Source organism: Channa argus, chromosome 16 (genome assembly GCF_033026475.1).
Source record: "Channa argus isolate prfri chromosome 16, Channa argus male v1.0, whole genome shotgun sequence".
Taxonomy (NCBI): domain Eukaryota; kingdom Metazoa; phylum Chordata; class Actinopteri; order Anabantiformes; family Channidae; genus Channa; species Channa argus.
The window spans coordinates 14,317,570-14,344,256 of NC_090212.1; the positions used below are offsets into that span (position 1 = coordinate 14,317,570).

The 26,687-nt window shown below is 40.4% G+C and overlaps 1 protein-coding gene across 4 annotated transcripts in view; it reads right to left on the reverse strand.

Annotated features, from left to right (window-relative positions):
- Positions 1-386: 386 nt before the first annotated feature.
- Positions 387-26,687, reverse strand: part of fermt2 (FERM domain containing kindlin 2) — a 36,741-nt gene continuing 10,440 nt past the window's right edge. The window contains exons 3-17 of one of the 4 annotated variants that reach the window (XM_067479122.1): positions 22,117-22,350; positions 16,515-16,643; positions 13,783-13,815; positions 11,981-12,206; positions 11,708-11,810; positions 11,253-11,360; positions 8,740-8,874; positions 8,092-8,141; positions 7,432-7,556; positions 7,166-7,272; positions 6,863-7,081; positions 4,396-4,416; positions 3,071-3,195; positions 2,797-2,938; positions 387-2,700 (exon numbers count right to left, since the gene is read on the reverse strand). In XM_067479122.1, coding sequence (XP_067335223.1) covers positions 2,527-2,700; positions 2,797-2,938; positions 3,071-3,195; positions 4,396-4,416; positions 6,863-7,081; positions 7,166-7,272; positions 7,432-7,556; positions 8,092-8,141; positions 8,740-8,874; positions 11,253-11,360; positions 11,708-11,810; positions 11,981-12,206; positions 13,783-13,815; positions 16,515-16,643; positions 22,117-22,350 — 1,931 coding nt within the window. In that variant the 3' untranslated portion in view covers positions 387-2,526. The remainder of the gene's footprint in view (positions 2,701-2,796; positions 2,939-3,070; positions 3,196-4,395; positions 4,417-6,862; positions 7,082-7,165; positions 7,273-7,431; positions 7,557-8,091; positions 8,142-8,739; positions 8,875-11,252; positions 11,361-11,707; positions 11,811-11,980; positions 12,207-13,782; positions 13,816-16,514; positions 16,644-22,116; positions 22,351-26,687) is intronic. The other 3 variants (XM_067479124.1, XM_067479123.1, XM_067479125.1) reach the window with 3 other exon arrangements.

Consider the following 26,687-nt stretch of genomic DNA (forward strand, 5'->3'; position numbering starts at 1 on the left):
ATGAATGTTCCTGTACATTATTGACAAACACAAAAACGTATTTATGCCTCTGGTACATTTTGAGATTTTTATTGTACCTTTCAAAACCTAAGAACAAAACAGAGATGTAATGATATTGTCTCTGCTGCTTTGCCTAAGTTTCTTCAAGATGAGCATTGTAAATCACATTTGACATTTTTTTCAAAAGACCATGACTTGGCTCTTATTGACTTGGATCTTTAACTTATTAAAAAAGCAAAAACAAAAAACAAAAACAATTTTTACACATGTCAGAACAAGTAATACAATGTTGCCTATTCAGGTCTAATCATGGGATCTGTTGACTTCAAGCAAAATAAAGAATTACACCAGCTATAGCCAACAAAGACAATGACATAACACCCTGATTTAAATAAAAATTATTTTATTTTTAAAATAAATGCATTTTTTACAGTCATATAACAGCAGCAGGACATGCACTGCCACTCCTGACACTGGAAGCAAACAAAAACACACAAAAAACAAACACATTTTTTTTGCAATGTCTCAAACTCCAGGGTCTAAACAATGTGGGTCTCCTTCATATGGACATTGTTAAATGTCAAACTTCAGCTGTGACAAAACAAGACACTTAAGTGAAAAGGCAGCAAAAAAGCAGAGAAACTATCACTGTCAGTCTAAAGAATGAGCTAAAATACAAGCCAGGGTGCAAAATGCACATAGACGGCCATGAGTGGTAAAAGGCAAAGTAAGGAAAAAAAAAAAAATCTATAAAGTTAAGCAGAAATACAACAGAAAGAATACTTCGAAATTGCATACATATTTGAATTTAGAAAGAAAATTGTATTTTGCAAACATCTTCATCAAACCTGGAGTTTGAGACTAGTGTTATATTCATATATATTTATATAATCTCTTCATCCAAAAACTTAGTAAGACCACAACATAGGCAGACAAAATTCTGAGCGCTACACATGTTGACACAGATGGCTTCCCCCTTTTCTTCTGAAAGGAAAAATCCCCAAACCCCTCAAAGCAGAAAAAAAACTGTACAATTCTATAAAATGTGTGTTTTTACATTAGTTACAAAATAATACTTCATTTACTGATCCACATATTGAGGACAGGGGAAAAAAAAAAAAGTTTGCATAATCATTCCTCGAACTTGGTGACCTTTTGCTGGTGTGTAATAATAATGGATTATAATACTATACGGTGTAAGAAACAGAATGGTAACGAAGTAAGAAAAGGTGGTAATAGGGAGTAGTAATCCCTGCTGTTAACGTAGTGTACATGCACCGAATGATCTCAAATCTGGATGCAATTTCAAACATGCTACGTGATCAGACAGCTCAAGCAAAATGTTTATGCGCTTTGGCGCACAAATTTTTAATGCACACTTCAGGGTCAACATACACATACATACAAAAAAACAAACGTGCCTTGATGATGGACTAGTTGAAGTTTGGAAAACATAATGAAACTGTCCATCTCGAAAAATCTTTTAGCTTCATGTTTTCGGAACAACCATAAAACCTGTCAACTGGATAAGGCACAGGCTTATGACACCCTGCGATATTAGAAATTAACATTCACACTAAGATATAAAGTAATTTATGTCAGTTGGAAACCAGATTTCCAACCCACAGGACCCTCATCCTAGTGCACTGAATGGTAGTGTGTTTGACCTGTCCACTATTACTGTAGCAGTCTATTAAATATCATATTCAAGCTCTCAATGTCAAACCTGTCAGATAATACACTGAAAATTCAATGGAGAAAACGAAACTCTCCAGCTCTGGAACAAAGACAATACACATCAAAAGCAAAAGCAAATTCAACAACAGCTTATTCATAAACAGGACTGTATAATGTAGAAGTGCTTACATGTGACTTCAAAGAGATTAAACCCTTCATAGATTGGACAGGATGGACATGTAGTGCTGCATCAATGGCCACTGACTGGACTCTTTGATGAAGTCGGTCTTTTAAGATACATAATAGGATAGAACTGTGGCACCATATCATTATTTTTATAGACAGTTTGATGTCAGCTCCATTTGTCCAGTTCTAAATGACTGGGAAAAAGACAGTGAAAAAGAGAGAGAGAGTGAAAAGCAACAAAGGGATCTTTGGGACTATGTCTGGCGTTTGGCTTTAAAGGGTTGTCATGGACGTAAGTTGATTGCCATTAGTCCAGGAGGAGAAGAGGCAAGGGTGTGGAGGAAAACAAAGAAATGTCATGGTTCAGTTATGAATAAGGTTCAGAGTTCATCTGAACTGCGTTCATCAAAATATTAGTGTTGGAAAAAATTACCTCGTCTGCATTAATCCAAAAAACAAAAACAAAAAAACTACAATGAAAACGGTGTCAGCATTAGCACAGTCGTGGTGCTTTGGACTCTTCAGCCCAGCTCCAATTAAAACGATTAAAAAGAAATAAAATAAAGTAAACCCAGACATTATGGCTCCACACACCACCCCCTGGCCACTCCCCTCCCGGGCCCCAGACCGAAAAGTTGTTCATCCTCAGTGGTTTGGGGCAGCTCAGACCCAGCCACTGGTCAGCTTATAGAACATCTCTTCATCTAGAGACTCGTTCTGGTCCTTGGCACGTGTGGACAGGAAGATGTAACCACCAATGAACTCGTGCACCACCTTACAGTCCACCTCGGCACAGATGAAAGACAGACTGGGTTCGTCTGCAAATTCCACTGTCACCTGAGGACACAGAGTAGAACACACCACATCAAGTAATAATTAGTAATCATGAAGGAGAAGCTGTTATATTTGGTAATTTTTCCATTTATTCCCTACCATCTTGATTTCCCAGTTGACATTCCACTGCTTCATGTTGCTGAAGCGCCAGGTCTTGATAGCATCTCCGGTGCTGGCGTCCATTCGGATCAAACGGTTGTAAGTGATGCCGATCAGCTCCTCCCGTTTACCACCCTGAAATCTGCAAAGAAGAAGAGAGACAATCCACTGTGACATTGAATTGTGTAGGTCAATTGAGTCACTGTCAGCACATTCCGCTAAAAGAGTGATGCAAGAGATGAAAGTACGAAGGCTGACAATGTGTTCAACTCACCTGGCAAGAAAATGAGTGATTCCAAACTCAGGCAGGGACTGCCATGCCTGGATGAAACGCATCTTGGCTTCGATAAGACTCATCTGGGCCACGTTCTGGTGGGCTTCAAGGATCCGAGCTGAAATCTGAAAAATACAAAATGACCTGAGTTACAAATATATCTTTTCAATATGCTCCCACTACATGAATCACCACAAATGCTAGTGAACAAAGTAAAGAAATTTATCACCACACTTCAACCACCCAATGCACCCAGATCCACACACAACAAACGTGTAAACAACAAGCTGTGGCTAACTCCCTAAAACCATCAGAACACACTGTCAGTGAATAAAAAGAGAGCTGTCACAGTAAATGTCACACAGCTAATCAATAGACAAACAAATATAAAGCTGCTGATGAGCCGGACTAAAGTTAATAAGCCAATGAAAGCATACAAACTGTGAGTGCACATGCTTGAGTGTAACTACCTACTATCCGCTAAATTCTTCTTAAGGTTGCATCTCAACATTTTATTAACTAGTTTAACTGGAAGAGCAGTGCAGCAGAAACATATATTTCAAACATCCAAACATGCATTTTCTACACTCTAGGTGACCACTGATTTCAGTTCATGTACTGCAGTATGAAAATAAACTAATGGAAATTTAGAAATGTCGTCGTACGTATTAACTAAATTAATAACCTCTTACATGTTGCAGTCAGGCATGGACCACCATTAAAGCAATAAGGTTGTTGTACCTTCTCACAGGTGATCAAAAGCATCAAAACAAAGCAACTGCATTAGAATTATAAAATACATAAAATGTATCAGGTTCACACTAATGAAATGCTCACCTTATGCAAGTTTCCAATCCCTGCTTTTTAATATTATTCGGATATGAACTGAAACCAGTATCTATCTAAAAGGTGCTACACAATAAAGTGCTTACCAATCTAAAAAATAGAGTTCAGGTCAGCAGAAAATGTGCAAAAGCAACTCTGTGGTCTATTTACTGAAAAAATGATTTTACTGAATGCTTCACTACTGATTGCCACTAACAATTACGCACACATACACACAAAATATATACCTCGATGTTATTTTTAACATTGCATCACTTTCTTGTCTTATGCCCTCCTGAAAACACATTCTTGCTTGTTATTGGCTCTAAAAAGAAGGATGCTCTTTGCTCTACTGTGATAGCACCACTACAATCACTATGTTGTACAGCTACTCATGGTTAGATAAGGCAACCCAGGCACAAACAATGTTCAAAGTTGACCCAATCATGCACAAATCTAAGGCTTAAAGGCACCAAGGACACACACACAACTGAACTTACCAAGTCCCTGATATAGCCTGGCTGAAGAGGGGAGGTTGGGATTGGAGAAGGACACAGAGGAGTGAAGTAGATGCATACACACACACACAGAAAGATTGGATTAAAAACAAAAACAAAAAAAACACAAAAACAAGCAAGTAAGATCAATGTCAATGGCAGAAAGAGATAAATTAAAAAAAGCGAGAAAACATGGTCTGAAGACTAAGGGTCATGCAGTTCTCCACCACAAGAGAGAGTAAGTACAGTACCATTCACACAGGTTGTAACTTCCAAAAGAAGAGAGACGGTTAGACAGCATGTGATGTTTCATAAAAGGAAGTGGACACTTGCACTGCACATTTCAGGGCTAGATAATGTCCATTTATTCTTTACAGCCTTTTTTCCCCACAATGACCATTATAGGAATCACACAGCTTTCCTGTCATTTTCCTTTCATCCACCAGATGGTGTTATGTACCAAGCAGCCCCCTTCACAAAGAGATGCCATGGAGGTCGAGGAGTTTCAAAGTTAGCCAATGAGTAAATCTGGTCAGTGATGACAGTTTTGTGCAATCTAAACATTCTTGCATGTGTGTGTGAGACTGCACACCCTGATTAGCAACATTAATAACAACATTAATACCAGATGGTGGTTTTAATATAACTATAATACTTTTTTAATTTTTTTTTTTAAATAAAAACATAATGAACAAATAAATGCTGATGCATCCTTATGGGTTTAAACACCTGCAGTGGTTCAAATCAGCTCCACCTTTACCAACACTTTATCAATCATTTACTGCACGTTTTGCCATAATTATCATAATCAGTGGTTTTTAATATACAAGGGGGCCTGGTGGATCAATGGGTAGAGCATCGGGTTTGGATGCAGAAGGTTGATCTGTTGACTGTTTATCTAGTGCAGTTTAAAATACATTACTTCTTAGTGGAATTATTTTACTTTCTTACTTTAAGTAAGTTTCAGATAATCTGTTTACTGGTACTTATAGTAGAGATAGTTTTTAGTCCAGTAGTTTTGCCTAAGTACTGTGTTTATGTATTTCTACTTCCTCTGCACACAGTGTATCACATTTTGCTGTATATAGGGCTGTGGCCATGCTGACCCAGATCCTCTGTGACATTATTAAGACCACCAGTGTGTGTGTGTGTGTGTGTGTGTGTGTACCCGTTTAGAGCTGCAGCAAGGAAATCACAACAGACTAATCTTGCAACAGGAAGTCCAGTTTAACAGAAGTGGGGAGGGGTCACAGCTGACTGACGAGTAACGGGCTTTTCCCAGACAGTTTTCCCGCGCAGCATTCCTAGGCACGGTTCATTTCCTCATACCCCACGCCCACTACATGAGCATTCATATACTGGAGTACATGGGCACATACACATACCCGGCACATGCCACCTCTTTCCTGTGCTGTGCCATAAGACTCCATGCTGCGCAAAATTTCCTGTTTGATATTTTACAACTTAAAGCTTTTCTGTCTTCTTAGATATTCACTGTCCCCTGTTTGACACCATTTATAATAGTGAACAGACTAAAACTATAATTTGATTTCATTGAAATTTTTTTTTTGTATTTTTGGTTAATCTGCTGAGGGCCCCTGGATGCTTCCGACTTTTAAAACCGGGGGTCTGGACCATTTTTGAGTCATCACTTACTGTACCTACAACCCTACAATTCCCTGGAAAAATTTAACTTCTACTAAAACTTAAACAAAACCAGACTAAGTGAGTAAACCATGGGGAGACAACCCTCCTATCCTGACCTCATCCATCCTCTACCAACACATGGCAGGGTGGTTGTGTACTCAGCTGTTCCAGTGTATACACACCAGCCTATTGCTTACATGCAAATCTAACACTAACACATATAAGAACGTTAATTGAATTGTAGTTGTTGAATGTTACACCTGCTTGTTAAGATGTTTGCTGCTGGCTTTCTGCTGCAACTCATCTATGTTAACACAGATTTACAGAATTTAGAAGAAATACCAGCAGTACAAGTTCGGTGACTTAGCTCTCCAGCCCTTTTGTCTACAAGCACAAAGACTGAGAGCTGAGGTAACGTATCTGTTACAGTCTCATATGAGCAGCCATATTGTAAGCACACTGAGTGGTTTTGGACGTCTGCTGTCCTGGTTTCCCCTTGGACACTGGGGGGGGGGTGGTAAGGAGACGGAACACAGAAAGGAGGAAAAAAGTAAAGGAGGGGGAGTAGGAAGGCTACATTCCAACGCAAGACAAACTTCACGCCGGGAGGCGCCCATCTGGCAAGCATCAGATGCTGCTTCATCTAACTGCACAACCATCACAAAAAAAAAACAACCTCCCACGTTAGACAAGATAGTTACCTTCTTCATTTTGTCTCTTTGTAAATACAAATTATCTTCCACATCGCTGAAAATAGACCTCACAGTGGATTCAGAGGCTGTGTGTTAAAGTTGAGTAGAGGAATACAGCCAGCAGGCATTACCTGCTTGTTCTTGTATTTCTTTAGATAGCGTGGAGACACCAGGCATTCTGGGTTGATGTCAGTGGTGATTGGCTCAATGAACTGCGGGTCAGGGTTCATGTGCTGCATCTTGAGGAAGGACAGAATGTTCTGGACCTCCAGGTTATAGGAGCTGTCGGCCATGGTCTTCCCTTTGGAAGCCAAGCGGCATGCAGCCATCCAGTGGGCGTACTGTTTCTCCTGGAGACAAAAGTTAAACAATGCTAAATAAAATTGTTCAAAGTGCAAGAACTGTTAATAAATAGTACTACAATTTTCTCTTACTGTGTCACACCGAAGCCAAATCTCATTCATGCCATCAGCCACAGGGATTAGCAACTTGATGTTGAATTTCTGACCGGAGATGTTAACATCTGGAGTTACCTCACAACCTACACACGTGAAGCCACAGGGCAGGAAAGAAACATGTTAAAGGTCACACCCATTCTTTAGACACACAACCAACAACAACAAATTTGAAAATAATAATAATAATAATAAATAAATAAATACAAATTTTTGTGTGTGTTTACATGTGAATATGTGTTTACCTCTAAGATTCATTTGGTGAGCTGGTGTCCCTTGTGCCTCCTCTTTACTTTTGTAACAGGAAATTGTGATATCTTTGAATGTGCACCAGTACTGCTTATAACCCTTCAATGTCAGTTTCTTGGGTCTGGAATATTTATAAAAGACAAAGACAGTACTTCAGATGGATTTTTAGTGATCAAGAAGAGTGGGGAAAGACAGATCATAAGTGTGTATAAATGAAAGACAGAGAAGAAAAAGAGCGTGCAAAGTCAGCAAATGAACAGGAAAGCACCAGCACTGGAAAACATTAATGGAAAAACCATTACAGACAATATGCCTCTTGATATCATATCCCCCCAAATGGTTTATATATTTTATGAGACAACCACCCCAGGGATCACCTGCCTGTCAGCAAAAACTTCAAGCCAAAAATGAATACTGCCTAAAATATGCTTGGTCCAACTGTAATCATTTTAAAAAGCCAAATTGAGAGGCCAATCTACAAGTGTCCTGGACCATTACGCTGATGCGAAACAGGCAGCAGCTCGCCTGTTTGGCTAGGAAATGTTCTGGTTCTGATGAACTAAACAAAACAATAACCGTTCATGCTATGAACTGTCATGAACTGAACAAAGTGCATGTGGTCTTGTGTGTTCAGGTAGCTGTGGATGTGGACTTACTTGAAGACTTTGACATAGTCAGCTAGCTCAGGAATAGATGTGATGTCACCCTATTAGGAAGGCAAAAAACTATTGTTAGTATAAAACCCAGACAATTTTACTATAAAAGAACAAGACTATGGTTAAAGAACAGAAACAATGTCCTCAGGCTCAGCTTTGTAAATATTCAATGTCACTGCTCGGTGGAGTATGTTAAAGGCAACACGTATTATGCAATATCTCAAAGCTTGGTTTCCTCTGATAAGCTGTATAAACTTTACAACCTTTCAAAGTGGGGCAGCTATAACAATAGAGACATACACCTTCTATACAATCAATGTGCCACATTTCGTTTAAGGGCCACATCTTACTCTCCAAATCCTTTCTAAGTTACTTTCTAAGTTATAAATAACAGTGTGAAATTTTGCACTCATTGTGATTTCTCCCGCTTTGTGTGCAGGGTCTACACAGGTTTCTGTTCCCATTTACTACAGCTGATGAAAGTAGGCTTCATCAGAAAAACAGTAGAGAAACAAAGGACCACCAAAGCACTGCTAAGATTTCACAACTGGGAAAACATTCACATAAAAAGTCTAAATTAAAAAAAATAAAATAAAAAGTAACACATAAGCCAAAGGTGAATGCAATGGGTTGGCAGTGCTGTCATACCAGTGTATTGGACGTCTTTCCTCCCTCCAAAGTAATCTCTAAGTCAGACAGGGCTGCATCCACCTCATCCACCTCCTTCTCACTGTTATTCATGTGGTTGTCTGAAGACATGATTGACAGCTTGTTGATGTGGTACTGAGGAAAAGAGATAGAGAGCGCCAGTTAAGCACACGTCTTAATGTTTGACTGCATAATTTTCTTTCTGTCATAAACAAGGAACTTGTCTTTTCTGTTCATTTTAACACATTGAATATCAGCACCATGAATAACACCTGGTCTACAAATACATAAAACATGTAAGACAAGAAATCCTAGACTTGCACATAAACCAGTTACATACACAGGAATAAAAAAAAAAAAAAAAAAGTCTGTACTTTAAAGGTTTTTGAGTACAGAGTTGAGTTGATGCAAAGTGAGTGGCGCTGTGGACACAGTTTCCAACTTATCTTCAGAGCATTGTTAAAACCTACAATTCTGGCAGAATTTTTCTGTTCACTGTATTCACTGAAGTCCCAGAAAGTGACTTCAAGTTATAAACGAGGGAGTTCCAGATGCTGCTACCAATGTGAAACAGTTTCACTGGTTTCTACAAAGTTTCCTGCTTTTCTGCTACGGCTGTATAAAGCATAAAAACTTTATTTATAAAAAAGGGGGACTAGTTTGTGATAATTGGCATATAAATGCTTTAAGACCTTATTTAAGGGGAATTTATGTTAGCAAGTGCTACCAATATATGCATATTTGAATTTAGCATTAACAGAAGATTTTCGAATGAGATGAAAATGAAGAGACTTGTTTTAGAATGAGAGGTGAACGAAGTGATTACTGATGATGACTCACTGAGACACATATGTGATAGAGTCTGGACAATGTGGTCCCAGGATGTCTTTGAAGTATAACAACCTATAAAAGCAGTTTTACTGGGAACATATTTAAACCTGGGCAAATAGGATGTGAAAAGAGACATTACTGTAAACCTGACCATGTTTTCCTCTTAGCGTGAGTCATGGATACTAAATACAACTTGTTGACAAACTGTATTTATAATGTCAACCCATCAGCATCCCCCACCCAATGTATGAATGAACAGCTGTTGAGAGAGAGAGAGAGAGAAAGATGTGATGTCACCCTATTAGGAAGGCAAAAAAATATTTGTTAGTATAAAACCCAGACAATTTTACAGTGTATGCAAACTTGCATTACACTGACCTTTTTACTTTTTTTTGTTTTATGTGTCTGTGTGCATTGGTGAGAGAGTGTTTGAGTACATATGTTAATGTGCAAAAGTACAAAGTACGACCTGTGCCACAAGTCACAGTCCTGACTATGAGGCTGACTTCTGTTCTTGAGCCCTGATTACCTCACTTCTATGTTCTGCCAAAGAGTGACTTCCAGGTGATAGCAGGCTAACACAGGCCAGCAACATACTGGAAGAGGACAATCATTGCTCTTTATTTAGACCCCATGTAACTCCTCTCACCAGTGAAACGTCAACCAAAAACCAGGTAGTGACAGAGCATCCACTAGTCTAAACACATAACTCACATTACTATCTCTCTCAGCAAGAGTAACAAGAAACCAGTCAAGTGTAATTTTAACCAGCCTGATGAAACACAGCTAACACCTCAGAGTGTAAGGGGGATTTTAGAGAAATGTTAGCAGGTCTATGAGATGGTGTCTCTCTGGGGTGGGTGGTCTAGGCCCAAGCACTGGGTCCTGTGGCCTAAGATGCTCTATAATTACCCTGGGGTGAGGACAGGGTGGCGTCCTCTGGTCTTGGCACCCAGTTTATGAGGCTCAGAAATAGCAGGGACACCACCCACAGACTACAGGGGGCAACCTGACAGAGGGTTCACATCCGTATATCACATCTATTGCTTCCCTACAAATTCACTGTTGCCATTTCCCCTCAACTTCTGCTTTAAAACTGTGTCCTTAATGTCTGTATCAGTGGCTGCAGCAAGGCACCTCAAGGTTTGTGATACTCATGGTATTAATGCCATTTCTACACACGCTACAAGTATACTTAGTGTATGTTAATAATCACAATAAAAATGTTTTGACTATAATATGATAACATCATACTCTCCATTTCTTTGACATGGTAATTCACTAGGCCTGGTTTCCAGGTAATCAAAGTAGCACTTCATGCTACTTAACCAAGGTACATTAGGTCAATTTATATTATTAAAGCTGATTGTTCAGAGAGTCAGAAATAATGTGATCTACTTAATATTAAAGCACACTGAGAAGTCCAGAGAGACTATTTGTGATAATGTCCCCATACCCATTATCTTTTGTGCATCAATGTACAATAGCCAGGATTTAATGTGCATGCCGCTGCAGAACTGGAAGCCATATGGCTCAGCTCTGGGCTAGAAGCCCATCCAATTTATCAGCTTGTGGTTGAGCAAGCTGGCCTAATGAAAAGAAAGTTTCAGACCCTAAAACCAAAATGCTCAAACAGGAAAATTAGGATCAGGAACACACACAAATGTACACAGACTTGTTACCTGCAGGGCAGCAAACATCATCATTTCCTCCTCCGTGCACTCAATTTCCTCCAGCAGGATGGCCCACTTGGCCTGTTCATAAAGTTGGTTCACTCGGATGGCATCATACTGTGGGAGCATACAAAGAAACAGTGAATAATTCTCTCATAGTCAATAGTTACATTTGGCGAAGAACTAGTTCAAGTAGTTTACATTCCCCTGAATGTGTCATCACAAAAATATAATTAACTTTTTAGTTAGTATGGGATTGTATTTTTGCATATATAACCATACAGGTACACACCTCCATGGTTTCTTGTATGTAGTAGTAAATAAAACTGTGCTTAACCTTAATCATCCAAACTAATCCGTGAAATTAGGCTCTATGCTGACTGATATAACGGGGTACACTTGGTAAAGCAATCTTTACTAGAATACTCTTAAAGCTGTTATCCTGTTTTCTTCAGGAAACGTACCTTAGGGTTCAGGTCAAAGAAACTGTGATATTTGAACCTCAGCAGTAGCACCTCATTCTCCTTTACATCCTGCTCCATCAGAGACCTGGATGAGTCCAACCACCTGTAGAGGCAATGATTATGAATATCTTTTAGATGAATGTTTGTCACTGGAAGCCTCTTGAGACAGTTTGATCAACTGCACAGTTGTAAACATTCTACAATTCACCACAGCATTTCAAACTACAAGCAATTTAACCAAACCACCTAACCACTAAGAAAAGCTAATCTCACCCCTGGTTGATTTTGGCTTTGTCCAGCAGAGACTGGGACTTGTAAAGTTTGACAAGGATGTCTGGTGAGGAAATTGGCTGGCTGACAGCTAGGATACTTGGATTGCCCTCAGACAAGGGGCTGTCCCCAAACCAGGCGGAGGTAGGCGAGAGTGGGCTGCCATCCCTGGAGTCATAGGTGGGGGTCATGGTCTTACTGTACAAGCCCGGACTGGAATAGATGCTCCCTGAAAACACACGGCCATCAGTTAGTCTCTTGAGCAAATGTCTAAAGAGAAATTATAAGCACTATGTTTTTTAAGTAAGCGTGATTTGTATCTTCAAAAAATTTGTTTTGGACAATTAAATTTAGTGCACCTTTACAGATACATCATTAAAAACAGCATCAGAATAAAAAAAAGCACACACACACTTGCAGCCTAGCCAGGCCAGCTAAGGTCCAAAACACCATGTGACTACAAGCCCACATTTTGCAGATGAGTGGCTTCAACAATGTCCTCCTGCTGATGGCGAAATTGATGTGGATCAGCATGCAGGATGATGCACATGACCAGGGTCACCCACTTACTCACAATTGCAAAAAACCTGCAGAAATGCACTGCACACAGCAAACTACTGCACAGGCTACCACAGACAGGAGAGGTGGAGGAGAAACAAAAACTTAATTAAATTTAAATTACTTAAATGTTTACTTTTCTGTTTATTTATGCTTTTTTCCCCCCAATTAGTTTTTCCAATTTTGCATTTTGGCTCCAAACAATCAACCCACAGCTGTTTGCATTTCCTGTTTGCTGGGCTTGTGAATATTTCTGTCCCCATACCCCTCCATTCCCTCTCTCCCTCTGTAGGGCCTAGGTCAAGAAGCAACACTGGCGAAAACCACTAAATCCCTTCTGAAAGGAAGTGGGCTTGATTTGTGTTTATGAGTGTGCATGTATATGTTTGTGTTTGTGAGCTGAGGTCATGAGAACAGGGTGCCGGCTATGGTCACCCTTTCCATTTGTTACTTAGTGGCTCTTTCAAGGTTTTTCCTTAATGCTTGGTCACTGGGTCAGGGAGAGTACTTCCATCTCCCAGTGGGTCTCTTGAAGAATCCCAAATATTCAGAGAGACCATGTATAAGGTGCCCATTAGAGCACAACTAGGTCTCATCCATCCTGTTTACTGTCTGTCTAATACAGGGAAAAAGGCACAAAGAATGTTAACATGTCTCCCTAATGATCACGCACACTGAGGATTCATAAAGGGATAAGATATAGGGGGAGCTGGACCACCATGGGCTGTTAAGACTAGAAGTAATCCACTATCAATAAATAAAAGTGTCTCTTGTGGGTTAAAAATGTATACAAGGTTTCTGGGCAGGCTATTAGTTGTGACATGAATGCAAGATTGTGGACCAACAATTATCAATCTTCTGATTTCTTAACTTCTATAAAAGATACGGCAAAACACAAAAATATCGATTGCAAATAATAACTTTATTTATGGCCATCCCACTACCCAACACTTTTAGGGAGCAAAACGTGACCAGCTATTGTGGAGAACAGTCAGATAGGATGGTGAGCAGGCCTGAAGTAGCTGGGTAAAAAAAGTGAGCTTTGAGCTAATATCTAATAAGAGGCAAAGCCTTTATATCATGTGACCACCCAAATCAGCCTTCGTCTGGAGGATCATTCAGGTGACTCAGCTGCTAGCCCCAAAGGTTACAAAAGTCAACACTTTAGCTGTGGGGGGAAGAGGGGAGGCAAGGATGAGAAAGCAGTGCTGAAGAGTAAAGGACAGTAAAGGAAGAGGAAAACTTACCTTTCATAGGTCCGATGTATATTATCTCAGAAGCTAGGATAAAAACAGAAAGATTAAGAGAAAGAAAGGCAGGAAAGGAGTCGAGGAAAGAAGTAGAATGGGAACAAACAACATCAAGTGGACAGGTTTAGGATAATGACAGCTCTAGAAGGACAGAAAGAAACAAGAGAGACGACAAAAATAGAGAAATACAAAAATGAGGAGATGTGTGGCATTTCCATGGGCAATGCCAACGGCTAGCCTCAGAGTAGGTGACTCAGTTTATCCTCTTTGCAGAGGGAGATCACCCTGGCATGGCTAGTAGGGTTCTGTCATTTCCATCCACCCATTAATAGCAATACAACACAGCATTACTGATTGAAAAGACAGACAAGGCGTTGGGCAATGTGACCCAGCCCTGCACATAAAAACTGCATCAAAAATATAAAAGTACTGACTGTGAAGTATTTGTTCTCCACACGGAGATAATTACTGTACATTCAACAGACACATCAAGATGTGGTGGGCCACATGGACTGGTATTATGGGCAACATCATGGCTCCCAGTCTGAGTCATGACAACAGTTGAGGATTAGTAACGTGGTTTTTCTACCAAAATGACCAGCTCTGTAGGGCACTTGACATGAGTGTGCAGACAGACAGGGGACATGGAGTTTCCTAAATGGTCCATTTAAAGCTGGACATTGAGGTTTTAGAGGAGTTTTTTACATGGAAACAATGAATCATGTACTCCTTTTCCCTTATACTGAATACGTCAGGTTTGACCTCATTAAATATTATAAATATTACTGTAAATTATAATGTAATTATTTTAGCAAATTTTATTGTCAATTTGCTTTAGTACCAGTTATTAAAATGACATCTTGACAAAGGCTCTTTAAAGCCACGGCTAATGAGAGAAAACTTGTTGGCAGCTGTTGTTTTTTTAAAATCTAAATTTAAGTAATATCTTCAAAATTCTTTATGAATTGTCAAAATTGTTGCTTGCTAATTTTCTACTGACAGAAAACTGGAGCTCTAAACATGATTAGAGTATAATCAAAAAGTATTTTCTTTACTCAGTAAAGTAAGACCATGAGTGGCTACAGTGAGCCCTGCTCTCTTTATCTCCATGGTGGTGCAGAGTATACAGAGGCTGCAGAGGAGAAGGCTGTGATTGTGACTGCATCGCTGACTCTCTGCAAAGCCTTATGATCCTATCAGGTGACCTGAGCTGAGAGCCATGCTCTTTCCCACAAGGGACGAAATGATGCTTTACAACTTGTCCATTAAATATATTGACTGACTGTAGCATGAGATCAGCATGTGACAGCTGAAGTGTGTGTGTTTTCATATTTCTATTCTTGTTAGGGGTTTCACTGACATTTTGCATTCGCCCTAGTCCTCACCATCATAGCTACATGCCGTTCCCTAACCCAATTCTAACCCTAAAACCAGTTTTTAACCCTTATACGGACATTTAAACTTGTTAAAACAGGCAAAATGTCCTCACTTAGCGAAAAAAGGTCCTAACTCAGTTAAGAAAAACTACACACACACACACACACACACACACACACACACACACACACACACACACACAGCGAGTGTTGTGACAGTAAACAGATTGTGCACATTCCTTCTGAAACGCCTTCTGCAGTCCCTAATAGTGTGACCACAGTTGCCCACTGGGAACAAAATGTCTCTATACCAGAGGAATCAATACAGTACACCCATAAAACATAATGATGCAACCTTGGGTGTGATCACTGTGTACTGTGGTCATAGAAATAAACTATAATTCGAAGCAATGCTTTTTGGATTTTCTGTCACTCACATTTCTATATATGGACATACACAGTGAACCAAATTTGAATGTCAGCAGAATTTGTTTAACTTTATTTTTGATGATAACTGTTCAGGTCACAGTGTTTTTACAGTATGTACAGTATGTTGAGCTGGGTCTAAGGACCGAGAGCCAAACCGAGAGAAGAAAACATTAAAAGCACACCAAGTCTTATTCAGCCTGTCTGATAGTGTTAGCTGGTTTGCTAAATGCTAATACTCTGACAGCAGTACAGCTTGTTTTGTTCTGCTACTCTTGACTCACATGGTTGTGGCTCTCCCATCACTGGTGGAGGGAGAAAGGGGGGGAGGGAGGGAGAAAGGGGGGGAGGGAGGGAGGGCTAGTGTAACTACCGTTGTGTAGCCTGGTTTGGATTTAAAATGGCAGCGTGACCAACTATGTGTGGAATCTCAACCATTCTTCGTCCTCCCTGCCAAGGAACCAGGAGACAGGCTGTAGATCTCATGCAGGCCTCAAACTCACACATTCATATTTGGTCACTAAGAGCAGGGTGCAGCAATCTGGACTTATGTTAGTGGTTCTCTAACCACTAGCAGAATCAGACACAAAAGAGAATAGGAGATGCTTCGTAACAGCCAGTGAATGTCATTATTCAACCTCCTGCTTGAGGGAAACAAGATTACTACTTTTCACAATGAAATAGAAAAATAATACTCCATTGGTCACTTTAAAGGCGAACCGAACCTAAAAAGCTCAAAAGACGGACTTGTATAAACCCATTTCCCTTTCTCATGAGTGCAGCACTTGACTCTTGGTGTTGACATTTTTTTTTCAAATTCCAAGATTTCCTCCTCTTAATCAATAAGCATGGAATTCTTGAAGAAAACACTTGCGACAAGTGCTTTGGAAACATATCTACAGTCACAAAATACCATTAGTTACTCACCTGATCCAGGGGTCAACAGTGGACCCTCTAGTTCTAGGTCATCCTCTTCTGCTTCCTCCAACTTTTTCTTCTTCTTTTTGGGATCACGGGGCTTACGCAGTAGAGACAACTCTTCTGGGTGGCGAATATCTGCCGGGAGGAAGAGCAACAAAGTTCATTTGTTATCACATAAACAAAACTTGGGATGACTACATTATGGGCAGCTGTTACAATGCACTGTTTTAACTTACTGAGTTAAAATGGCCAAATTTGGCCTTTTTAACAAAAGTACTCTAAATAAATATAGGAATGTTAACTCAATATTAACTTAAAAAGGCATGGGTGAAGAGCCACAAAGAGTAGAAGAAATCATATGAAATATCTAGAAGTTGGGCAGGGATTGTAGACAGCTGTGCACATGAGAGGTGGAAAATTGCAAATCCCTTTTCTCAGGGCCCCAACAAATCTTGCTTTAACCGTAATCCTCAATTGAGACAGGGCAGATACAACTGCTATCTCCCCCTTACCCTCTATTCGTTTCACACACATAAACGCAAAATTCAGTTGATTAGTAGTAAGACAGCATAGACTTCACATAAACAAGCGAACCACTTCTCTGAAGATACTGACTTATAACAACAGCATCCTAACTCCCAGACAAAGTTAGTGTGAAAATAAAAGGGCTGTGTACAAAACCCTAGTTGGACAGTGAGACTAAATTGAATATAATGACATAAACAGAGCAGTCTTCCTTCCCTGGCTTCTCCCCCTGCGTCTCCCTCCTTCCCTTGGGGTTGGAGATCAGGGAACCATCACTCAGCTGCAGCAGCTTGAGATGGTTCTGATGTAGAGATGGAGAGTGCCAGATCTACAATAGAAGCAGGTATTCTAGAAGCACATCTGGGTCCTCAGCTCGATTTGGTTTTCTCAAGGACTTTAAGTAAATGAAGGGGTGAGATGTTAAAATGTTCATTTTCTAACATCCACTGAGACAAATCTCTCGTGTGTCACTGACTTACTGAATTGGTTGATGAGGGTGCTGGGGAAAACACGAGCATAAGGAAAGGGAGAACTTCTTGGCTTGGTGAGAAAGCTTGTTTGGTTTGTGTAACTAAAGCAAAAGCATTCCAGGAGTTTTAAGAACTACCAGATGGGAGCTCACCCTGTCTTTCTTGCTGCCTTTCTCCTCCCTCTGATTTGCTCTGCTGCAGTGGTGGAGCACAATCCCTGTGCCCTTATACAGCCATGTGAGCTTGAGGCATGCTGCTGAGCTTGAACTGTGTGAAGAGGCCAACACACACAGTCAAGTGTGTATCAAACTGCGTACATGGATAGGACTGTCTCTAATTGTGAGGCATTGCAGATCCATGTGGTATTTACTACGATGTGACAGATAATTCTTATGACCTTTGTCACTGTTAACACTGGAAACTTATCCAGAGGCATATGCATTGTATTTCAATAGGAACAATGCTTCTAAAAAATGTGGCCACTTATATAGCACATTTAATATTCACACACCAACGGCGGTGGCTGCCATGCAAGGTGCTCACCTGACCCAACGTGAGCTGGAAGCAACTCTCTGGTCTAGTGTCTTGCCCAAGGACACTTCAACACATAGCCAGGAGGGACAACTGCCTTATCAACTGGGCTACAGCCGCCCCCTCAAAGTATGGATCAAATTTGAGGCTCAAAAGAAGATTTTTTTGGATCACACAATCTTTATAACGTATTGTGGAAAATATCCATTTTCTGTATAGGATCCCCTGTATCTAAGATGAAAATGCACATTTTGCTGTAAAAAAAAAAAAAAAAAAAAAAGTATTTTCGGCTGCTCTACTGACCTTCCTTAGCCGAGTGCTCTGGAAAACAAGAATAGTGGGAAATAGGTGGGTGGGGGTAAATAAGTTAGATATGCTTTTTTCATCACTCCCAAGACGGGAGTAGAGGTGGGGTAGATGATAGGAATGTTCATGTCTGTTAAAGTATAAATCCCTTCAACAGTACTGAGATAAAGACAAAGAAAGCAGCCTAAAAGAAAAACACAGAAAAGAAACACTCTCCTAGTACTTTTCAGACAGACAACGCTGAGATTTTCAGCTGAGTGATGAATTGTATGTTTGAAAAACTCACAGAATATATGTGGGTAGTCTCAAAAGAGAGAGAAAGGGTGAGTTATGCTTAGTGTCCTTACAAAGGCTTGGGTGATTTCCATTACCAAACATGAAACCGTAGACAATAAGACCCCAATCCTCCATCCAGTAGACTTGTGACAGAAATCAGGCCTGGGGCCAGAGAAGAGCACTTGACTGAGAGCCAGCTGGGTTCAATAGCAACATCTACTCATTGGAGCACATGATTCACTGCAGTGAGTAAGGCCAGCCACATAGGAGGGATCGTCATAACCTAATTTTACAGCACCAAAATTTACCATACAGATGGAAACTACTTGGACAAAAAAAAAGGAGTGATTTCATGCTTGTTTTCCCCCTGCATACTTCTCAATGGTATTCACTCTGATGCAAGGTTGACGGATCAGTCATCGAGTACCATAAAGCATGCATTTTGTTCCAAAAAAGACTAAATTGAAATAGCTAAATATTACTAACAAACATTCTCCTTCTATCAGACAAAAAGATGCTAATATACCACTCAAAAAGCATAACAAGCTTTGATTTAGGTGTTTGAGTTGAGGCCAAACCACACTCGTCCCGTGTTGTGACAACAGTGGCCAGCACATTCAGGCCAGTCAAGCAGACCACAGGTTGATGGGCCATAAATCTAATGGGCTAAAAGGATGAAGCAACAGTCCCACACAAATTCAGAAAGCTTTCTGAAGAACAAAGCACCGTGACCAACACTTCACTACAACACACCCTCACAGCTTATAACATCCTGCATCGTTCATTTGACATGATGTTCACATACATCTTTCTCAGTCACTTTCCTTTTCTGCCTGTCATTCTGAGCAGGATAAACGAAATGCCACATGGTACAGTATAGTTGCTGCCTCTTATATTTTCAAGATTCAACATATCACAAAGGGAAATTTCTTTTTCCACAGAATATCTTCCATTGAATTCTACACTGTCTTTGTTTTCCCACACATCGTAGCAAAGGCATGCTTACTAAAAAGCACACAGGGAGAGCAGCCTGCCTCCTGAAGTGGAGCTTTGCTGACTTTTGCAGTAGACTCATTTTGGACCACCCCAGGCTCCCAGATAGACAGTCATGTGTTAGTCAGTTGTGAACAGTACATTTTGCTGGCACAACAGTCTCCTGGGGGGAGGAGGTGTTTATTGTCTAGACAGGACAAGCTCATGTATGACCATAGGCATTTCTACAGAGAGATGGTAGCATTTTGGCGTCCAGTCACTGCTAACTGAAAATCTATCACAGAAAACAAGACATTTGAAATTGTCAGATTCAGCTCCACAAAATTGTTGTAGTGGTTTCATTGAACGGAATGTCATGAAAAGCAAATAGATGATCAATAGATGAAATCAATAATAAAAACCCTATAGCAGGTCTACGTGAAAAACCCGAACCATAGTACAACAAACTTCATATCAACTTTTCTCTGTATAGATGACAGGGCTTAAAAATGGTATCTTGCAACAAAATTGGAAAATCCCTAATGTCCTTGGTTCAACATCAAGTAAACAGTGCAACACAGGATGTAAGAGCTGCCAAATGGTATTAGAGGTCAAAACAGGAGTGGAACTGAGTGATTTTCATGTATCACAGTACATTGACCTTAAACTGAGTCCTCTGATTTCCCAGCCAGCCCAGACTGACTGTGTCTTTGTCAAGGCACAGCTGCCATGAACAGAGGAAAGGAAGAGCATTGAAAATTGGTTTTATACTTTTAACTTGAAATGTTGTGTTGATTTTCTATGCTAACTCCTGTATGGGAGGCTCATTATCAAGAATTTATGCTAAAGAGAGAGACAAAGCAGACAAAACAAAGTTTTAAGCAAAAATATATTCCGTATGTTAATATTACTAAACACCAGAATGTTAGTCGCATATTATAAAAAACTGAACCTCGTAATAACAAAAATAAACTATGGAGTGGGCGGTGAGGATAAAAACAGTCAAATACTACATTAGAGGACTAAACTTGGAACCACTTTTGGAAGGAAAGGAAAGAAAGAAGGAAATAGCTTCTGTGTGACCTGCTGACTGGACACAGCACACTAAAATAGTCATACAGATAGATTAGTATGAGAAGAACTAGAAACAATCTGCTCATCATTTTAAAAAACATCCCCCATTGTTCTTCTCTCTTCAGTATTGCTGCCCGGACTTGAGGCCAGTTGGACAGGCTTCATCTCTTCCTGTCCCCTCTGGTTCTCCATTCTCTGCAGCTTACAGGCAGTAAGCAGAAAATATGCACAGGACATTGTTTATCTTACAGTTGCACAGACAACAAAATATTAAATGCTTCCAGACCAGACCAGGTTGTAAGTCAGTGAAGTGAGCTGCCATACTGTCACCATAAGCAACTTTTTGCAAAAAATAATGCACAGTGTAACAAATACAACAGTGGATGCACATCACATTAAGGGGCCATTTAGAGCTGCTACACATCTTGTAACATCCTGGCACTTGCATGAGTTTTTACACCGGATGCCCTTCCTGCCACAACCCTCCTGTTTTATCTGGCTCGGGACCGCCACCAAGGTGGGGGCACACCTGGTGGGGTGGGATTCTAACCCACAGCCTTCTGCATCCCATCCCAATGCAACACCACTGAGCCACCAGGCCCCCAGAAAAAAAAAAGCTCAATTCCTTCAGTTCAGTGTTACTTATAGAAGCCAATAAATACAACTCATCTTCCAATATGGCCCCTGATCCTGTGTACTGTACACAGTCGAGTGACAAAAACACAATATGGTCCAATCATGTGTGATTTGACCTAGTGGAATGATTTTTATGGGTGAAGGTTCTCCAAACCCAGATATAGATAACAAGGCTTAGAAAAAGTGAGCATGAGCAGGTCCGGGGTCACCAGGATCCAATGATTGACCTCCACGTTTCTGAAAAGACAGTAAGGTGCCAATTATGGAAGACACTGACTGTGTGTGATCCTTGGTTACTAATATAACCATGGATTTTAGATCTAATTTTAGTAGAAGATAGTATGTAATCCAGAATGTGAGCAAGAGAATGAGTTATGTATGTGTGTATGAAATTATACACTGGTGTATGTCTGTGTTTTAAGCCTGAGACAGATTGATAATCTCTGTTTACTAAACATTACTGTGAGACTGATGGAGCCCAGCTTCCAAGGACATGACTCTAGAGCTGACAGTGGACTACCAGTCAAGAAACGTGACTCTGGCATGCAGAGCTCATTGTGTTTAATAAACACAACAAATTGCCAGGGATAAGAACTCAGTGGAGTAAATGAGAGGTACGACATGATTAGCTAAGTGTGATGTCGAACATTTCCAGAATCTTTCCAAAAACAGTATTGCAAGGGGAAGTTATCTGCTGGACCTAACCTTCTACATTCATAATGAGCTTTACAGCCATAACTCTTTACCAGTCCCACTTCATCTCCAACCTACTACTGACTGCTTTCACCATCACCACTAAAAAAAGAGATTCCACTTACTGAAAGTCTTGCAGATGTCGGATACAGCCTTGAAGACTCGGTCCGAGAAGTTGACCTTGACCTTCATGTGCTTCATGTTGGGCAGCTGCAGGCGCAGAAGCTTGTGCTGCGGTGTGAAGAGGAGCCTCGCATCAGCTTGGATGCCGTACTTGTCCAACGTCCAGTGGGTTTTCAACAGCCATGTCTTCTTCTTCTCCCACCACAGAGCATGGTCTGACCAGTCCTTCTTTACATCTATGAAGGGGAAAAACAAGAAGAGTAGAGTGGAAGAGTTTTAGTAATATCTGTAAAAATGCAAAAGAAAACACAGCAAAAGATGGAGTATTATTTTTGACTAACATTCTCTTTTGTGGCTTTAATACATAGTTGGCATTTGTATTTATCGACAACATGGCAAACACATTCTAGGCAAAGAGAAAGTGTAAGAGGAGCAAGTTTGTACTTTTCATACTATACTGACACAAGATCACCAAATATAACCTCCAGGGCAAAGGGTCACATGTAAGGGGAATGGAAGGGGGTGTGCAGAAAAGGTTTCCACAGGGGTGCTGAAGTCAAGGTGAGAGGGGAGGAGACAATTGACAGCGTGAAAGACATGGCTGTTTGTGTGACTGGGGTGATATCAGGTTCATACCTTCCTCTTTGTTCCCAAATCACACTGTGATCCCTCTAAAGCAGACACAAGCCACCCAAAACCCATCGTAGCTCCCAGGCTTTCACTCCGAAGGAGCTTAGCACAATGGGGATGGACCTGTGGTCTCATGGTGTGTGCCAGACTTCAAAGGGAAGGTGAAAACCACAAGGATTTGAGGAAATTTAAAGCAGATAACTTTGCTATGCCTTCTACGTAAGTAGGACTGTGGTGTTCTATGGTTGTTTTTGAGCAGCCAATTGCTTTATACTGAAACGTAAAAGTGAAAAAAGCAAACTCAAAGAGAGGCCGAGTCTATTTTTAAATGTTAAGTCGTAAATCAAAATTAGGGACTTACTAACTGGCAGGATGTTTACATGTACCCCACTGCTAAGTTGCCTTTAATTAAAATGTTAAATATAAAGGCCTTATTACCACAATATGGTAGCTGACATGTACTAAACATGCTAATATTTCATAGCTTATTATACTTTCAGATGTCCCCCTAGTAGTGATCTCATTACTCCAGTGTTAGTCCAGGAAGGCACTTCCTTGAGCAGTGTCTCATTTCTTCCACCCACATACTTCTTCAATGCTTCTCTAGCCTACCCTGTCTCAAACTCCAGGTCCCCCTCTCTCTCTCCCTTCTCTACTAAGTCAATGTGTCCAGAGACGTCAGTTGGCTCGGTCATCCGTTAATCCAAGCATTCGATCAAAACAGTTTCAGTTCTTTTGTTTCTGCTTTGTTTAAAGGCATAAATGGACTGCTTTCTATATAAGTGCTGTTCCACGTAAATAGCCTAAGCTATTTGGGTGGTGGTAGCTCAGTTGGTAAGGCAGTCCACTCATGTCCACACACACAAACTGAAACCACTGGCTATAGGTTCTCTAACAATTTTGATAGTCACAGATTTTTTATTTTTATATATTATATATATATATATATATATATATATACACACACACACACACACACACACACACAGATCAAAAGATCTCTTCTTAAAGCAATTTCAGTGTAACCTGTGAAGGGCAAAAGAAAAACATTCTAAAATGTACTTCACGTCACAAATTTTAAGGGCTCAAGATAATACTAATATGTGTTTTGTCTGTCTCAAACTAAGGTTAATGCTAAAAGCTAGGGGAGAGCTAGCGCATCTTTAATGTTACCCTATGTTGACCTCCATGTGTCCGTCAAACTGCATGGTGCCATGGAAACTTAAATCTTCAGTGGCCCTCTGTGTCCATATGCTGCTATTGTTTTCCCTGACCTTGCAGGGGCATCTATATGCAATGTTGACACTCTAATCTAAAAGCCAAATTAATTAGATTAGAGGATGAGTAGGTGAAAAAACAAACAAACAAAACCAAAAAACAAGACTGCTATGATCCAACTACAGCAAACTCGAATGAGGAAGAGATTACACTGCCAATTCAGATGCAAGCTCGAGAAGAAGAGTGGCCACTCGCATTACAATGCCTGGGATTGCGTGAATGGAATTGGGGATGGGTTGTTTGTCAAGCTGTTGGGTTTTATACCATTTACTCCGCCAGGCAAACACTTGGTACTTGAGTGAAAACATTCCAAACTCTCTTTCTGAGACCCTGTGTGAGCTACTCTAGCAGCATGGGGTCTAGCTGTCATCACGATAGTTTGATGCCTCAGCTGTGCAGAATACAACTTCATTGCTACCATAAGTGCAGTTGCTCCCTAAAGTGCACTGCAGCTATTAGGAGCTAAAATAATGAGAGGGAGTAAGAGAAGGAAAATTGGAAATAGACCTGAATATATTTTCATAACTGTACTCACAGTTTTTCCTCTTACAAACTTGTAATTTCTGGTGTCTGGGAGCAATGCTGCACAGCTAGCATTAACATTTGGCTCTTAGGCTTTCACCACAGACCACACTCTATACAAACGTCCTCATACTCAGCATGCATGACCACCATACAGTCTGTAGCAAGACATAAATGCATGTCTTGGCTGGTCTCAGTTTTCCTGAATGGCCCCTGGTACACTGTTTCCTTCACCGCCCACTGGCAAAACCTATTGGACACAGTGTTTCGCTCACACTTGCTTGTGTTATTACTTAGTGGATCGATGTGATGTGATTGCTCAAAGGCAACTTGGATAGGCCTCCATTGGGCTCTTTCATTAATAAGCTGGTAACTCAATCCACAGAGAGAGAGGGAAAGGTGACCAATGGCATTTCCCAGCTAAAAATACAGTCTGCCAAGCATGACGTAATGCAGCAGCCAGAGGAATGGGGGCCTAAGTAATTGGGTGCATTAAATGTGGACCCACAGCCCCTTAGTGAAGTGTATGTGTGTTAGTGTATGTGTGTGCATACATGGAGGGTTTGAAAGACAAGGGGAGAGAATGGGAAAACCATGTTTTATGACCTCTGCAAGATGTGAGAGATAATACAGAGATGGTGTGTATGAGGATTTGTCGAAGGGAGGGTGTTCTTATCCATCCATTAACTACATTAGCTCCGCTTGTGTGTATGTGTGTGCAAGTGTTTTAACAAGATAAATTAGTCCATAATTTCTGTCAAACTGAGTTATTTTCATAAAAAACACCTCCTTTGCTTTGTGCACTCAATTGTACAACAACAACAAAAACAATTTATAGCTTCTAAAAAGAAAGGAAAGAACAAACAAATGTCAATTTGTGCAGAAAATGTTGGGTTACTGACACAAAAGATTCCAGCTTAAGGGAATTTCTTTGGGGTATCACAGGAAATAAACTTCCCTCCTTCCCCTTCCTCCCGATGACTCAAATTCAGAGTATCTGTGGTGTTTACATTAGGAGACAGCAATGTTTATGGATGTCTGTCTGTGATGGGAAGGGGACGGGACAACAGAGGAGAGGAGAAGGATGGAAAGGAAAGAAGAGGATAGGTAGAGGACAGAGGAAAGGCAGTATAACTCCAAGAGGGAGTAAAAGCAAACAGAGGAGGAAATTCTCCATCAATGTCTGCAATCAATCTATCTATCTATCTATCTATCTATCTATCTATCTATCTATCTGTGTGTGATCTCGATAACAAGGAAATACAACAGGAGTTTCTGTCCCTGAATCAGTTTGTCATCAATCCACTCATTACAGATTAACCTTTTTGTGGATGCCTCTTGTCTATTATACCATTTAAGGACATTTTTAGGATTAGATGTTTACGTCCATTGCTGATAATTTAGACAGTGAATTTGTCAATATTGTTGTCAATGAAACTGATTCAAAATCAAGCCATTCAATACATGTATTGTGTAATGACAGGGATGTGGAAAGTGAAAGGGACAGTAAGTAACAGTACATATCATGATGATCTGGATGCTTATTTGCTGACAATTTAAAATGCTAAAATGCTAATAAATGCCAAAAATCCAGGCTAATCTCTGACATCGCTGATAGAGGTGATTTAGGACAGAATGCACTTACAGATCAGGACTTTCTTACCATGTTTGCACAGTCAGCCTTTTCTCTAAAAGGGATTTTAAATTGCTGTCAGAGCCAAACTGTTAACTCTCAGTGATAACTATTGGCCAAGGCTTTGTCATTTTCCACCATCGGCAGATAAAAACATAACAGCCGGGTGAGGCTGGTCATGCTGTTTCCTTGGTGACTACTGGCTGACGCCACAGGGGCAGTGGTGCAAGGCGACAACTTGTTTTCATACACAACAAAGACACAGAGCTGCAGGTCTTTTCAGTCTTATTCTCTCTCCGTATCTCATTCACACACACAACCACACAGTTTAATCCTCATAACACCATGCAGCCCTTCTCTTTTTATATTTATTCTATGTGTGATGCAGGATGAAGGTTGGTATTGACAAGCAGAGATACAGGAAGCAACTGTTCTTCATTGGCCGTAAATCTGATCTACTGTAAATGGCCCTTAGGCTCTTGCTCATACAGTCATGCTACATACAGTATA